This window comes from Phyllopteryx taeniolatus, chromosome 21 (assembly GCF_024500385.1).
Source record: "Phyllopteryx taeniolatus isolate TA_2022b chromosome 21, UOR_Ptae_1.2, whole genome shotgun sequence".
NCBI classification, from domain to species: Eukaryota; Metazoa; Chordata; class Actinopteri; order Syngnathiformes; family Syngnathidae; genus Phyllopteryx; species Phyllopteryx taeniolatus.
Window position 1 is genome coordinate 1902513 of NC_084522.1, and position 15172 is coordinate 1917684.

Genomic DNA, 15172 nt, shown 5'->3' on the forward strand with positions numbered 1-15172 from the left:
CTTCCACCCCAATGTCCGTCCCGATGTGCCCTTCCCTTGCCAGTCCTGGGTCTCCCCCCCAAGCTCTTCACCTATAGCGCCCCTGGATCTCATCCCCCATGTGCCTTCGCCTCTGCCGGTCCCCACTCCATGCCGGCCCTGGTTCCCTCCCTCGTGTATACCCTCACCAATACCAGCTGAGGAGACCTCACCATGCTCCCCATGTGCCCTCACTCATGTGACCTCTGGGCTGCTTCCAGTTCGCCCTCACCACTGCCAAGCCCAGGTCTGTCCTCATGCACCCTCACTCATGCTGCCCCCAAGTCCCTCTCATGTACCCTCACCAAAGCCACCCCTCGCCTTTCCCCATGTGCCCTTACCCATATCGTTGCCCTCCATGCACCCATCCATGGTGTGCGCCTCATGCACCCTTAACCCCACCACCATGGCTCCTCCCCAAATGCCCTCACTCCCGCTGCCCCTAGGATTCTCCTCATGCGGCGACCCATCAAATCCCGGGGCCCTCCCCATATGCCTTCACCCTTGTCGCCCCAGGACCCTCACCATGTGCCCTCACTATTGCCAGTCCTGGACTCCTCCTCATGTACCCTCATCCCTGCCACTCCCAGTTACCTCTCTTAGTATGCCATCACTCGTATCGCCCCCTCCATGCGCCTCCCCGTGCCACCCCCGGACCGCCTCTCAATTCTCCAGTCTCGTGTCCCGCGCGCACCTCGGCCGACGTTAACTCCATCCAACGTCTCCAAATGACCTTCAAATGGCAGGAATTAGATGTTCAGACTGAGAGATGAGGAGGAAATCAAATGGCCGTAGTATTCCTCGACACTCCGCTCGGGAATGAAGTGCTTCCGCGGCTTCCTCGTCGCACCGCAACCACTTATTGTGTTTGCCAGACTTGGCATGTACGATGCATATGTCCCATCTAAATCCCACTAAATTCACTTTGTGCACTCTTGGTTTGCTTGATTCACGTCTGTGTCTGGACACTTTTGAGCGAGACGCAGGCAACAGGAGGCCATCCACACAGACGGGCAGGACAGAGAACACTTGCCCCTTCTTAATAAAGCCCATCACCACGACCCGTCCGATTGCATTCTATATTTCTTTTGTCCTTTTTTTTTTTTTTTTTTTTTTCCCCCCCCCCAACGGGAGCGCGGCGGAGGGGCCGCTGTGCTGTTGTTCGGCGGGAAATCTCATTCAGTTTGCCGGCTGATGACTAACGAGGTCAAATGACTCCCCAGATGAGGTAGGTGCACTCGCTAGGCGCGCAGTCCATCTCTGAGAATGGAGTGTCAATAATAGAAGAGTGAGGGCTGCTGATATCATTAGCGAGTGTGCGAACCACAGCAAAACTAGTTAGCGCGTGTCGCTATCAGTGGACTCTACCTCCTTCGTTTTCTTCGTCTTTCTGCCCCGTCTCATTTCTCCGGCCGCCACGGCGACGCGGCATCGGATGATTCCTGCAAAAAAACAACAACAACGACAACTCTCTGTCCATCTGTCTATTAAAACCATCCATCACTCATCCATCTATCAATGTTAAAAAAAGGCGTATCCCTGAAGCTTTGAGTGTGCCAGGTATTCGACTCTTAATCTCGAGCGAGCCGAAATAGATCAAATAGCAGTCGAGGTGTTCAGATGTCTTTTTCCCTGCGGTCACTTCATTTTCTTTTTTTGTCTTTCTTTGTCGCGTGCAGTGTGACAACGCCAAGGGCCTGCGGGCCTTCTTCGATGCCATCTGCTACGGACCCAAACACCTGATGATCTTCGGCGGCGTCTGCCCCTCCGTCACCTCCATCATCGCCGAGTCCTTGGGGGGATGGAACCTGGTGCAGGTACGAGCTAATGTGCTAATGTCGTTCGTTTTGAACAGTGTCCGGACTTCCAGTTTAGCTACATGCTAACAGAGCTAAGGACAACCACACTAAGGAGCAACAGTCTGTTACACTTCCTGTAAATCTGTTTACTATTACAATTGTTCAAATAGGCCTAGTTAGCTTATCTAGCTAAGCTTGCAATAGCGCCACCGCTAGGCCTAGTTTGTAGCATAACGTTAGCATTTGGAGCCAAAACAAAAACAAAAAAAAACAACATAACTGCAGAAATGTGTATTTGTACAATGTGGATGACCATATAGCTTCTAGCCCTTGTGTTAGCATTTGGGCTAATGGGCTAACAGCAGCAAAGCATTATTTTACAGATAATCTTAAAAATGCTTACCTTGGAGCAGACAAAGGTGTGCCCGTTGACTTGTATGTGTCTGAATTTGACAGACACATAGCCTTTTTTCAGTAGCGCAACATTAGCATTTTGAGCTAACAACGGATGCATAGCTTTTTCTCCGCTTCCACTCTGCCAGTAATATTTTTTTTACAAGATTCTGGAATATATCTGTGACTTCCCCCCCCCTCTCATTTTGCTCAAGCTGGCTACTTTACTACGATGTTAAACATTCCCGCGTGTGCTTAAAGCCAGAGATACAGCGGCGCCTCCTTTCCCGACTGAACAGAAAAATGCTCCATCTGCGACGAGCGCCACAAAAGGTTATTGGCTGGCGATAAGATAAGGCGAGAAGCCGCCGGTGCCAGCAGATAGCATAATTCAAGAGGCGCCGGCTTAACGCCAATGTCACATTTACGTCGCGTATCTCTTTGCGCCCGCAATTACGGCCAACGCGACGCCACGCCGGAGAAAAGATTACACCGAAAAATTATAAAATAACCATTTCTTTTATTTCAAACATTCAAATTGTTTTTTGTATATTGTGATATATCAGCCTGGGTCAGTGGCAAGACTGCGATCTGTATTTATTTTATTTGACATTTTCTTGGTTTTATTGGTCTATGGGTCAGTTGTGATTGAGCCCTATGGAATCTGCCCGGCAACAAGCACTAGCTGGCTATGGTGCTCAGTCATAAATCTAAGAGGTGGTGAATTTCCAGAAACATTTTTGATGTGATGTTTAGCTTTTGCAAATATTTCAATGATTAACTTGTAATATCTAGTTCTAGTATTAGATGACAGAAAATTGCGTCCTTTGAATTCTGCCTGGCAACAAGCGCAAGCCACCTTTGATGTTTAGTCACAAATCAAAGAGGTGACCAAAATGGCTAAACTGGACAACAATGGAACGATTTGACTGCAGTCCTACGAATTCCACCTGACAACGTGTAAGTTTCGGCACGAGTCAAAGTTAGAAAAAAATCCTGTACATTCCCCAAAATTTTCCACGGGATATTTAGCGGCAGTTGTGCGCTTGTTCGACATCCACCTCGCTGAATCCTACCAACAAGACACCTGGCAGCTTTTGGTCACGTTATCGAGCATTGAAGTCATTTAAAGCACCGTGGAGTCCCTTTTTTTTTTTCCCCCATTTTCTTTAATAGGTGGCTCCCTATTTGTCTGCTTTGTAAAATAATCCGTGCACTCACAACATCACGGCAGCATTGGAGAATACAAATGGCGTGGCAAACATTTGTTGAAATGCAAAACCCTCCGCAGCGGGAAAGAGAGACGCTTTGACGTCGCTGTCGTCTTGTTATTTTAATTGCACTAATGAGATGTATACCGCTTTGTTTCTCTGCTGTTTGCTTAGCACGTATTTCTCCAGCTGCTACCGTGTGTGCTGGAGGGCTGCGGGGATGATTAGCTCTCGCAGCCTGCTGCTGCTGCTGCTGCTGGCTTTTATGTTCCCTGAGCTGGACGTGTACACATTTCTCGGTGGAGCGCAGTAATGTCAGGCAGAATATTTTGGTCGTAATAGACCTGTTACCATCTCACTAACAATGTCTTTTTTGGACATGTCGTTAGCATATCACTTCCGCCATCTGATCACTGAGTGTGTTTGACAATTCATGGACAATAATAATCATTTCAGTCATGGCTCCTTGAGACTTTTTCGTGCGTCCTGTGATGATAGACGTGCGCACCGAGTTTCGTGGAGATTGGTGAAAGCGTTGTCCGAGGCTAATGGGTTTTCGAACCTTCGTGCCATGGGATTCGCCCCAAATGGCATTTTCAAACCAAAATGGCCGACTTCCTGTTCTATTTTAGGTGTGGGTCCTTTTTTGTGCGTCCTGTTATGATAGACGTGTCCACCCAGTTTCATGGAGATTGGTGAAACCGTTGTCCAGGGCTAATTGTTTTTCTAACCTTCGTGCCATGGGATTCGCCCCAAATGGCATTTTCAAACCAAAATGGCTGACTTCCTGTTCCATTTCAGGTGTGGGTCCTTGTGAATTTTTTGTGCGTCCTGTGATGATAGACGTGTCCATCCAATTTCCTGTTTGATCATTGAAACCGGTGGCCGGGGCAAATTCTTATTTTTTTTAATGTTCCACCCCAGGAATTCGCCCGAAATGGCTGCTTAAAATCAAAATGAACGCCTCCCTGATGAATTTCTCTCATGGCTCTGAGAGACTTTTTCGTGTGTCCTGTTATGATAGAAATGTCCACCCAATTTTTGTGTCGATAGGTGAAACTTGTGTCCCTTGTGGCAAAACATTTCCTCTTGTTTTCCAGCCCAGGAATCCGCCCCAAATGGCTGCTTCAAATCAAAATGGATGCCTGCCTGTTCAATTTCAGGCATGGGTCCTTGAGACTTTTTCACGCATCTTGCTATGATAAACACGCTCATCGAATTTCACGTCGATCGCCGAAACTGGAGACGGGGGGCCAATTTGTTGTCATTTTCCAGGGGGCGCTACCGTGTGAGTTTTGAGGCGCCGTGTTTGACATCCTTAAAATATCAACATTTTCCCATGATACAAAAGCTTGCCAAAATTGCCGATTTTTCTGGCATGATGAGGCCTCCAAAAAGGCAATTGGTTGATGGAAATAATCATAACAATGAACAATGATTCCAAGAGGGCCTGGGAAGCACTTTGTAGTAATGATGTCTTTCTACTTCCTGTCTCTCTCTGCATGTGCGGGAGGGGGAGTTGATGTTTCTCATATTAGCGTGGGGCCGTGTCAGACAGTTAAACTGCTCTTAATCGATCGCGCAAGCTTCAGTCTTTTCCAAGCAGGCCGTCGCGCTGCTTAATGGCTCGTAATGGAGCCCAGTGCCGCACGCAGTCCGAATGCTCCACCTTCTTTTTGCAGATTTCCTTTCAAATGCCAGACGAGTAGGGGGGGGACGGGGGGGGGGGGGGGGGGGGGGGGGGGGGGGGACGTTGGCTCAATGGAACTCTACAAAATGTCTTTCGGGGGAGGCTTGCATCATAGCTGCTGTGTTGTTTATTTTGACATCCCTGCTCATACTTACTTACACTGTACATACTGTATCTTCTCTCGAAATGCATTTACAGTCAGTGGAGCCCCTAAAATCGGATTTTTCTTTCTTTATTTTTTTTTTACATTTAGGATATTTTTTTTTATGTGTAATGTCTTGTTTTTGTTTACATGTTTACATGGTTATTAAAAAAAAATCCTTATTACATTTAAAAATAACCATTCAGCATTTTCAAATGATTAAATAAGTACATTTCTAATTATTATATTTTAATGTAATAACATTTTTTAAGAGTTTATGTTCCTTGTTTTGAATACAGTCTATGCATGAAATGGCAACCTTTGTTTTTTGCCTTTTGAGAGGTAGGGTAAGGTAAGCAAAGTACACTGATAACTTTATTTTGAGTATTTTTTGTAACTTGTATTAGCCGAAAAAGTTGTTAGCCAAAATGCTAACATTAGGGCTACTAATGGAGGCCTAAAAAGCTATGCGGTCCACCGCGTAGTCATTGGAACCCCTCGTCATAGGAAGTCGCAGGGGTCGTGTGACGTGATATTTACCACTTGATAGGTTAACAGGAAAGGGTGGCGGTGGGTGGGCGTCGGCGGGGGGTCCCCGAGGCGGTGCGTTTCCGCCCCTGGAGCCCACCGGCAGCAGGACGCGTTAGCACACAAACACACACCGCCGCTGACCTTTTAGCGCCAACAAACAGCATTAAATATGAATAAGGACATAATTGAAAGTAACCGCTGGCGCTTTCTTCTTCCTCTTTCAACCTACACGCACACACACATATACACACAGTGATACAGGCTGTAGTAAAACAGACATTAGCTCCCTTCTAATACTTTGCCAGTAATAATCTTGACATTTACGGCGACGTCATTAAGACACTAAGCAAAGCGCACGCACTCCGAGTCGGGTCTTTGAACACAACAATCAAACGCTAACGCGGCTTATTCAGCAAAGTCTTGAGCTGTGAATCATTCCTCTCTTTTTTTTTTTATCATCTCTGGAATATTTTTTGTGTGTAAGATTTACTTTGCGCATTGATTTTATTTTTGGACTACTTCTCATCCTGCCGTCGAGGTCTTGCATTGATCGAGATGAATGTTTTTCAAATATCAATTACAGTAACACAATTAAATATAGACAACACATTTTTTGTACATAGATTTTTCTAATATGTATATAAATCACATGTTTTATTTTACATTGAATCCAAGTTTTAGAAACTTGCATTGAAAAGGAATCGGCCCTTCACACATATATTCCTTTCTTTTTTTTTTAGCAGGGCTTACTGGGCGCAGGCAACCCCTGACTTTTCCCGCCCTCTGTTGTGGCATTTACTTCCTTGACGCCGTACCCCGCCATGATGTTGCAGCCAGCGGGACTAATGAGCCTAATTGTAATAATTACATGCCTCCGCTTGGCTAAACACATCATTGAATACAGTGGGAACTTTCCTTTGTACGGTGAGATGTTAGGAATCCATGTTATTGATGAACTTACTGATCGGAATCAATTCTTGAAGACTTTTTAAAATATACATGAATTATAACCAGTATTACGCGACTTTTTTTGGAAAAAAAAGTTAACCTCTGGTAATAAATAATAAAGCATTAATGCTACGGTTAATGCTAACGTGATGTTACTGACGTGAGGAAAGAAAGAGCTATGCAGTGGTCCACATACAGTAGTTATTTGAATCCGTCACAAATCAACAGCTTCAAAGTTAGCAATATGCTTCTGTCTCTAAAAGCTCGTTAGCTGCAATGCTTTGTAAAAATGCTAACGTTACGCTCCTAACATCGATTAGTCAGTGTCTTGTGGCGGAAGACGATTCAGTCGTGTCTCACATTGCGCGTCCTTGGCGTCTGTGTTTTTATAGATGAGTGTCTGATAACGTAAACTGTATGCAGCGTTTACACACAAGTCACATCCGCTCGCCGTAGCGCTATAATCGCGCACACGAAGGAGTGGAGAGGGCAGCAGTTTCTGTGGATTATGTCCAACTTTTATTCAAGGTGGCGGTTACCATGAATGTTGAATAACACGAATGTGCATACAAAACTGTGCCGTCTCAACAGTCTCTCTGTCTTGCTGAACGGACCCCCCCCCGATATGCGAAGCCATCTATAATCTACGTCGGCAATGTTAGTTCATTATAGAACAACAATAGGCCTTTCCGGTTGATTGAGCGAGTACAATACCAACAACCTCGTTGTCACAAATCTAGACTTTCTTTCAAAGAATTAGCGCTCAAAAAACAAGCGCCGAGGGGGATGCTTGAGATGACGGGAGGGCCAAAAAACAAAGCAATGAGCGTGCCAAAGAGGTGTTCTGACAAGCAGTCGTTGCCCAGAGGTCATCTGCTGCTATCTGAAGTGCAGTTCGCCCGCGAGAGACGCGGGGACTCCTTTTTACCGGCATCACGTAACGTGGCTAATCCGCTACGACGGCACGGGACGCCAGGGAAGAAGCGGCAAAAGAAGCAGAGTCAGCTTTAATTCGTACACGCAGCAAGTTTGACAGCACGTCGACGTCTTGGCTTTTCATTAGAAGAAAACATAGGCAAAACACGACAAATGTTGTTAAAGCTAAGCTTGGCTACAAAGTAAACTCAAGTCTTGAAGCCAAGCTAAGCAACTACAGCGTTAGGTTATTGCACACAGACATAAGTTTTAAAACTAAGTTAGGCTACCAAGACTGCTAAAGTTAGGATTTTATAGACGCAAGTGTTAAAGCTAAAGGCTAAGGTACTCTACTGGGAGAGCTAAAGTTACAACACACATTCAGTACATGACATTTGCTTTGTCAGTAGCCTAGCTTAGCCTTAACACATCTGTGTCTCATAACGTTAGCTTTCTCGGTAGCATAACACTTTAAGTCTGTGTATTGTAACTTTAGCGTTCTCTGTAGCTTATCTTAGCTTGAATGCTTAGTCTATGTGTCATAACTGTAGCTCTCCTGGTAGCTTATCTTAGCTGAATGCATAAAAATTCCAACACACAGACTTGATTTTTAAAGCTAAGCTAGGTTACATTGAACGCTAAATTTACGACTCATGGACTTAAGTGTTGCGGCCGAGATCAATTACTAAGATGGCTAAAGTTAGGACACACATTTACAGGTATGTGTTAAAGCTAAGCTAGGCTAACGGAGTTAAACTTACAGCTCATAGACTTGCGTGTTAAAGCTAAGCTAGGTTAGGAAACACAGGGTTGTGTCAAAACTCTGCTAGGCTACCAAGACGGCTAAAGTTACAATACACACGGCGATGCTAGGTTATAAAGAAAGCTAAAGTGCCGACACACAGACTTGAGTGTTAAAGCTCAGCTAGACTACCAAGAACACTTTATGACCTATAGACTAAAGTGTTTCAGCGAAAATGAATTATTAAGAAAAAGCTGAAGTGACGCCACACAGTGTTGTTGACAGTGTTAGCCTTTGATTTGGCTCTCGTGTAACTCTTGCGCTGCGTTTGAGTGCAGCTATGTCACGTTTGAGGACCTTTTTTCCTCAACAATTGTCCAGTGTATGAGCCAAGTGTACTGTCACGGTTTCATCATCCACTTGAACAGCGCCACAAACAAGCCACTCAGACACTCCAGTTCTTTGTCTGCGCAATACGAGGTAAATATGATCGCACGCAGCGGACCGCCTCTCTCGCTTTCTCTCTCAAAGAGAGAACAGCTGGGGAGAACGGCGATGGCCTCCCCGGCGCAGCATCTGCTCATTAATCATGCACAGGCAGGCCATTTCAGGTTGCGCTATCAAATCTCCATTTATAAATAGAATCGCGATGGAGCCAGGTGACAGGATGCCATCAGTCATCAGCGACTCCCCATTCACACGATAAACTCCCCCCCTCCCTCGATTCCCGCTGGGATTTCCTCCCAAATTTGGGAGTCACATTGAGGGCATGATTAAAATGTAAAGTGTTCCACGCACTCGGGCCGGGGAGGGGGCGAACGACCGAAATATTATTTTGTAGTCGTCTAAAACGCCATGAAAGTTGAATCGAAGTTGATTAATCGATGCTGACTTTGATATTTTTTCAGTAGAGTACAGCGGTCTCCAACCTTCAGTGGTGGGAGGTATTCGTGTTTGGCGATGTCACTGATGAAATGCTGCATCCACTGGTGATAACGCAACGGAATCTATGCCGTTTAAGTGAGATAACATTGTTAGCTTCATATAAATGACACTTATTTGATTGCGCCGCAGGTGTTTGCTACAGACATGTTATTAAGACACTTGGAAACTGTTTAAAAGAGTGCAACGTCGGCATATATATATATATATCCCCCTTTAAAAACAACGGACATTTGAGGCAGATGATCAGGGGAAAAAACACGATCTCGTCGTCGTCCTCGGAAGTGGGGACGGGCCCGATCCGTGGACAGATGGCGACGTGAAGAATGGCCGCCGCTGCCGATAAAGCTGTCTGCTGGCGCAAGTGATGAGGGAGGCGGGGGTGGCAGTGTTAACAATTTATGTCGCGTCAAACTTATCGTGCGTCGACCTCAGCAGAATTCCGAGTCGGCGGCTGTGAGGGAGCCACTTCCTGGTTCCCGTGTGTCGGGTTTGATTGACGGCTAAAAAGGTTACATGCGCAAAACTTCTTTTTACGTTTTTTTTTTGATGATGTCATAAAAAGTCAAGCGCATGTGTACGCTTGGATGGGCGGGGACTCGTTGGCGACAAGATGATTGACAAGCGGGCACAGGTGGCGGCCAGCCGTCAGCTGTTGTCACATCACTTCCCTGAGTATTATCTTTATTTTTTAAACTCTTGTTATTTATTTATTTATTTGCATTAGTATTAGTATACTGTTTTTAAATGGTCACTAACTACCAATTAAACCCGATTCAGCTACATTAGCCCTAGCGCAGTGCATTCTGTAACTTGTTGTACCAATGTGTCATATGCTAAATTAATTGGCCAGTTTAGCTCTAAAAAAGCCCCCCCCCCCCAAAAAAAATAAAAAATAAAAACCACGTTTTGACCCTCAAAGGCTACCTTAGTCAGTGGGGACCTCGCGAAATGCAGAGCGAATCGTCATTAACACACTAGCAGCACCACTGATAGAACAAATTATATTAGTTCAATTAGAACGTCAACTTAAATGTGATTCTAATGAGCAAAAAAAAATAAAAAAATATGCTAGCGCAGTGCATTCTGGGACTTGTAGTACAAGTGGTGCATGTTAGGATTAAGTGCTACTAATTGATGAATTCAAGTCGTTCAACGATCAGCCCTTTAGTGTCGATTATCTGTTGCCCTTCTGGAGCACGGGGACTCTCAGGCAGTCTAAGCTAGCTCAGGAAGCACGGCGGTGGTCCTAGGCTTCATTCAATATTCAGCAAGCAGCATTTAGTGCGCCGTGGGAGCGCCCGGTCAGAGAGGCTTTCGGACCCAACACGCACACACACCAGCCGCAACTCATTAGCACCACCATGGAGATAAAATATCACAGAGGGGGGATTGTAGCGGATGCTAAGGAGCTAAACATTAACAAATGATGACTTAAGTGTCAGGTTAGCGGATATAAACCAGAGCTTTAATTGTATTGTTTAACATGTATTTATCACTTTGATGGTTAGCTTGCCAGTTGCCAAGGTCCCCCTGACTACGGTCTCCTCAAAGGGTCAAAAAAAGATTTGAAGAAACTGTTTTTTGTTTTCTAAATGATGTCAGTAGCCTGGTAAAGTTCATCAGCTTGCCAGTCTCCGAGGTCCCAAACATGCTCCTCAGTGTGGTCTTTGTGGGTCAAAACACCTTATTTGTTCTTTACATGGTTTTGCTAGCCCACGAACGATGATTAGCTTGCCAGTTCACCACCAAGTACAGTGGCCTTTGAGGGTCGAAAACCATTTGACAAAGGGCTGGTTTTTATGTTTTTTTTGTTTTGTTCTCTAAACGCCGCGAGCCCACTATTGACAATTAAATTGACATTTTCGAGGTCCCCATTGAATACGGCAGCTTTTGTGGCTAAAAAAAGTACTCTGTGTAAAGGTTGTGTCTAAACTTACCAGTTAGCATAGCGTCTAACACACGCGCCGCAGAATGTACTGCGCTAGTGCGATTGCTATTTTATCGGGTTTTAGATCGTAGATCTGTGATCGAATACACTCGTGACAAGGTTAATTTGCTCTCCAAATGGTCTAACGACGATAGCTTGCTGAGTACGGTGGCCTTTGAGGGTTCGTAAAGTGTTTGTAAATTGTAAAAGTTGAACTCTTCATAGCTTTGTAAGTTAACCGTTATAGTAAATTGTGTTTTTCTTTTTTTTTTTTGTACTCATCTTGAATTGTTTTCCAGCACTGAAATATTTCCCTTTTCAAATTCTTCTCGGGTTTGTAATGATCAGGCAGTAATTCATGTTTCGCGGTTCAATGCTGATCATTCATCACCTCGTGGGCGATCGTTGCAGCCGATCATGTTTCATCGATACGCCACGGGGATGGGCAAGGAAATACGTTTTCCGCCGCCACTGAAAGACATTGGATTTTTTTTTCCCCTTGAGGAAGACGAAGCAATTGTTCCAAGTGCGTTCAAAATGTTGTTTTGTCCCCGCATCGATCGCGCTGTTTCCACTTAAGCTCCTATCGATATTCATAGCCGAAGCTTGTAGCTCTCGGACGGAGTATGACTAAACATTCTTTTTCCTCTTCTTCTTCCATTGAGTTAGGAGCACGAATGGCGGTCTAAACACGGCTGTCGTGTACCTTCATTTATTATCCATGACGGTCACTTCATTATTCAAAGGCGTACCGCACAGTTAGCCTCGGCGGATGCGATTGGAACGCCCGATCGATGCCGCCAGATCACGTCGGCTACTCATTTAGAGACAGGCTGCCTTGCCTTTTAATAGAAGCTCATTGAAGCTCTTTTACACTTTCCATCTAACTCAGCCTTTCCCGTTTTGCTGACCTTCTGATGGGGCATCACACACGTGGCATGTATGTAACCAGAGCGTGCAGTGCGGACGCTGGTTTGGTGGAAAGGCAGCGTGAAACGGGCTACTCTGACTCTCATGTTTTATTTAAAGAGCAGCGGAGTCTTTAGCTAACGCTGAAGAGCCCCGACGGAAACCGCCAAAAATAGTCCTCGCGGCAGCTAATGTAAGAAGAGGACTCCAAAGTGGGCACGCACGGACGCTCGCGCGCGCGCACGCACGCCGCCCATGCTCCCACCTCCCCCTTACGCCGAATGTAATTAAAGGCGCTTGTGAGGACCCTCCCACTTGTCTCACGACAAGGTCACGGACGCTCCTGGCGGGGTGGAAGAAAGAGCCCATTCAACCCGCTGGGACTTTTATGACGATAATGCGTTAAAAAAAAGATGACGGCCATTGCAGCCAGCATCTTTCATACGCAAGGGTGTCGACCTCGTTTTCGCTGCGGGCCGCATTTTAGTTACGGTTTTGCCCGGGAGCGTTTTTATGGCAGCGGTTTGGAGGGCAGTGAACAATATCTCCCAAAAAAGAGGCTTCAAGCTGTTTATTGCCACTCCCACTTGAAGAATACTGTAAAGCTAAACATGAAACAAAATGAGTTATAGCTACTACCTCACTAACTAGTTATTTCACTAACTAGCAACGACCTCAATAATCTGACAAACTAGCAACTAACGCACTTACTTTGGCTTCCTAACTTTGAGTAGCTCACTAACTTGCCGAAATAGTTGCTATTTTACTAACCTGGCAAAAAAGCTCCAACCTCACTAAGTTTGACTAACTCGCAACAACCTCACTAACCTTGCAGAGTCGGAACTGGCTCAGTTTGGCTTACAAGTGAAACAAACTGAGGAATAAGAAGACACAAACTGTGGAAAATGTGTTTAGCGCAATAGCCAACAAAGGCTAGAAGATAGCAAACCAGAGAAGAAGACAAATTTAGCAGAACAGCGAACAAACGTAGAAAATGACGCAATTATTTTTAGTCATCAAAGTCATCTTTATGTTTGTATTTATTTAGCTAGTCTCCAGTTAGCATGTGGGATCTTGTGTTTACGATTTCTATTGTGCAAGAAGTGCGTAGGGTTGCTAAATGCATTTGCTTTCACTGCATGTTTCTTTATTTAAATGTTTTTTTGTTTGCTTACAATTCTTCTCGTAACACTGCAAATTTCAGTCACCGTAATCACGACTTGAAATTTTTATAGCCTTTGATTTCTAGTGTGCACCTGGGTCGGGATGATAGTTATCACACTTGACCGAAAACGGAGTTGGTTCCTCCTCCAGTAAAAGTCCACTTTCGATACCGCCAGCGGCGATAACTGCGACTGCCCGGCGACGAGTACGAGATGAAAAGGTGCCGTCGCTGTGATTCACCAAGAGAGACGCATAATGAGGAGATCACAGTCAGGAGGCGCTTGAACTCTTTTTAGGAAAGCGGCACGGCGGACCAAGTAACGCCGCCGCAATAGTAGATCGCTATCTTGAATCACAGCCTCCTCTGCTTCTCGCAAAGTGTGTAATTAACCCTACCGTGAGTCACACGCTTCCTTATATCAACACACACGGCTCACCAAAAGCATTTGTTATTTGAGCGCAAATATAAGATATTAGTCATATTAAAAACATTTATCATTATTTTAGCTCCTTAGGCAACCATTTGTTGTTGTTCGGGGTTTTTTTTTCGTCAGCAAGGGGCTGTGCAATAATTTGTCATATTCTAATTGCAACACATTCTTGTATACATTTGTTAAAAAAATAGATGTATAATTTTAAAATATTTTTTATATATAAATATTTCGGGTCACAATTTAGTTACACGAGAGCCGGGGGGGGGAAGAGTCAACTGGTTTTAATTAATGCATTTTAATAACCTTTAAAATGTGTTTAAAAGATTTAATATTATAAAAAATATTTACACAAATAATTATTTGTATGTGTAATTCTAATGCAAGGGCAAGAAAATAATGTCGAATAATTAGCTCTTTTGTGGTTCCAATGAAATGATGTTTAAATCCCTGTAATATGTCTTACAACGTGTAATAGATTGATTTTAAAATATGTATTTACAATTTTGAAATATTCTCAGAAATCTTTACAAACTTTCTAATGCACTACTGGATTTAGCTACACAAAGATTTAAAAAAAATCAAATGTGTCAAATAGTTGGTTGTATTTGAATTATATTACATGACCTGGAATATGGATTACAACATGTTATAGTTAAATATTTCGTACAAGTTACTAGAATTTTAAAATTATTGTTGAGAAACAAAATTTAAAAAAAAATAAAAATAAAAATTACTAAATGGACAAAATATTTTAGTTTATCTACTTGAGAGGATCAAAATATTACAAACAACTCTCAGTATGGCGCATAAACATATTCAATGAATTATCTTGCATGTTGTCATGTTGCGGCAAATGATCAACTAAAATATTCACGGTCGGCCTACAATTCTGAGAAACGATTCAAGCGGTTGCAAAAGGAGACGAATAAAGTGCGAGGTGTGCGTTTGTCCTCGCTTCCGACGCTTGTGCCATTGTGTGTGCGTGCGCGCATCTAATCTCAGTGCAGAAATTAATCACAGACGTTTGCGGCTCAAGGGAACGCTGGTGACCTATTGCTAGGATTTGTGCATGGCGAAGTGAGAGAGACGAAGCAAAATGACAAGCAACATTTACACTGCTTAGTTCCCATTTAGCATCTATGGCCACATTTTTTTTAATATACACCGCTAATGTGTATATATATATACGTTCACAACATGTAACTATCATAAAATCAAAAATGCTCAAAATGTCATTTATCACATAATCATGATATCCCTGCATTGTAATAATATCATTATCATTGGCTAAAAATACTTAGCAACCTAGCTTCTAGCTCACTAACTTGGCTACCAAGCTAGCTACTAGCCCAGTAACCTGGCAAACTAGCTACCCGCTCACTAATTTAGCTAACTAGCTACTAG

At 44.1% G+C, this 15172-nt stretch overlaps 1 protein-coding gene across 2 annotated transcripts in view; it reads left to right on the top strand.

Moving 5' to 3' along the window:
• gabbr2 (gamma-aminobutyric acid (GABA) B receptor, 2) overlaps window positions 1-15172 on the top strand; it is a 91408-nt gene that overhangs the window by 28101 nt on the left and 48135 nt on the right. For both annotated transcript variants that reach the window (XM_061760065.1, XM_061760064.1), the window contains exon 2: window positions 1698-1835. In XM_061760065.1, coding sequence (XP_061616049.1) covers window positions 1761-1835 — 75 coding nt within the window. In that variant the 5' untranslated portion in view covers window positions 1698-1760. The remainder of the gene's footprint in view (window positions 1-1697; window positions 1836-15172) is intronic.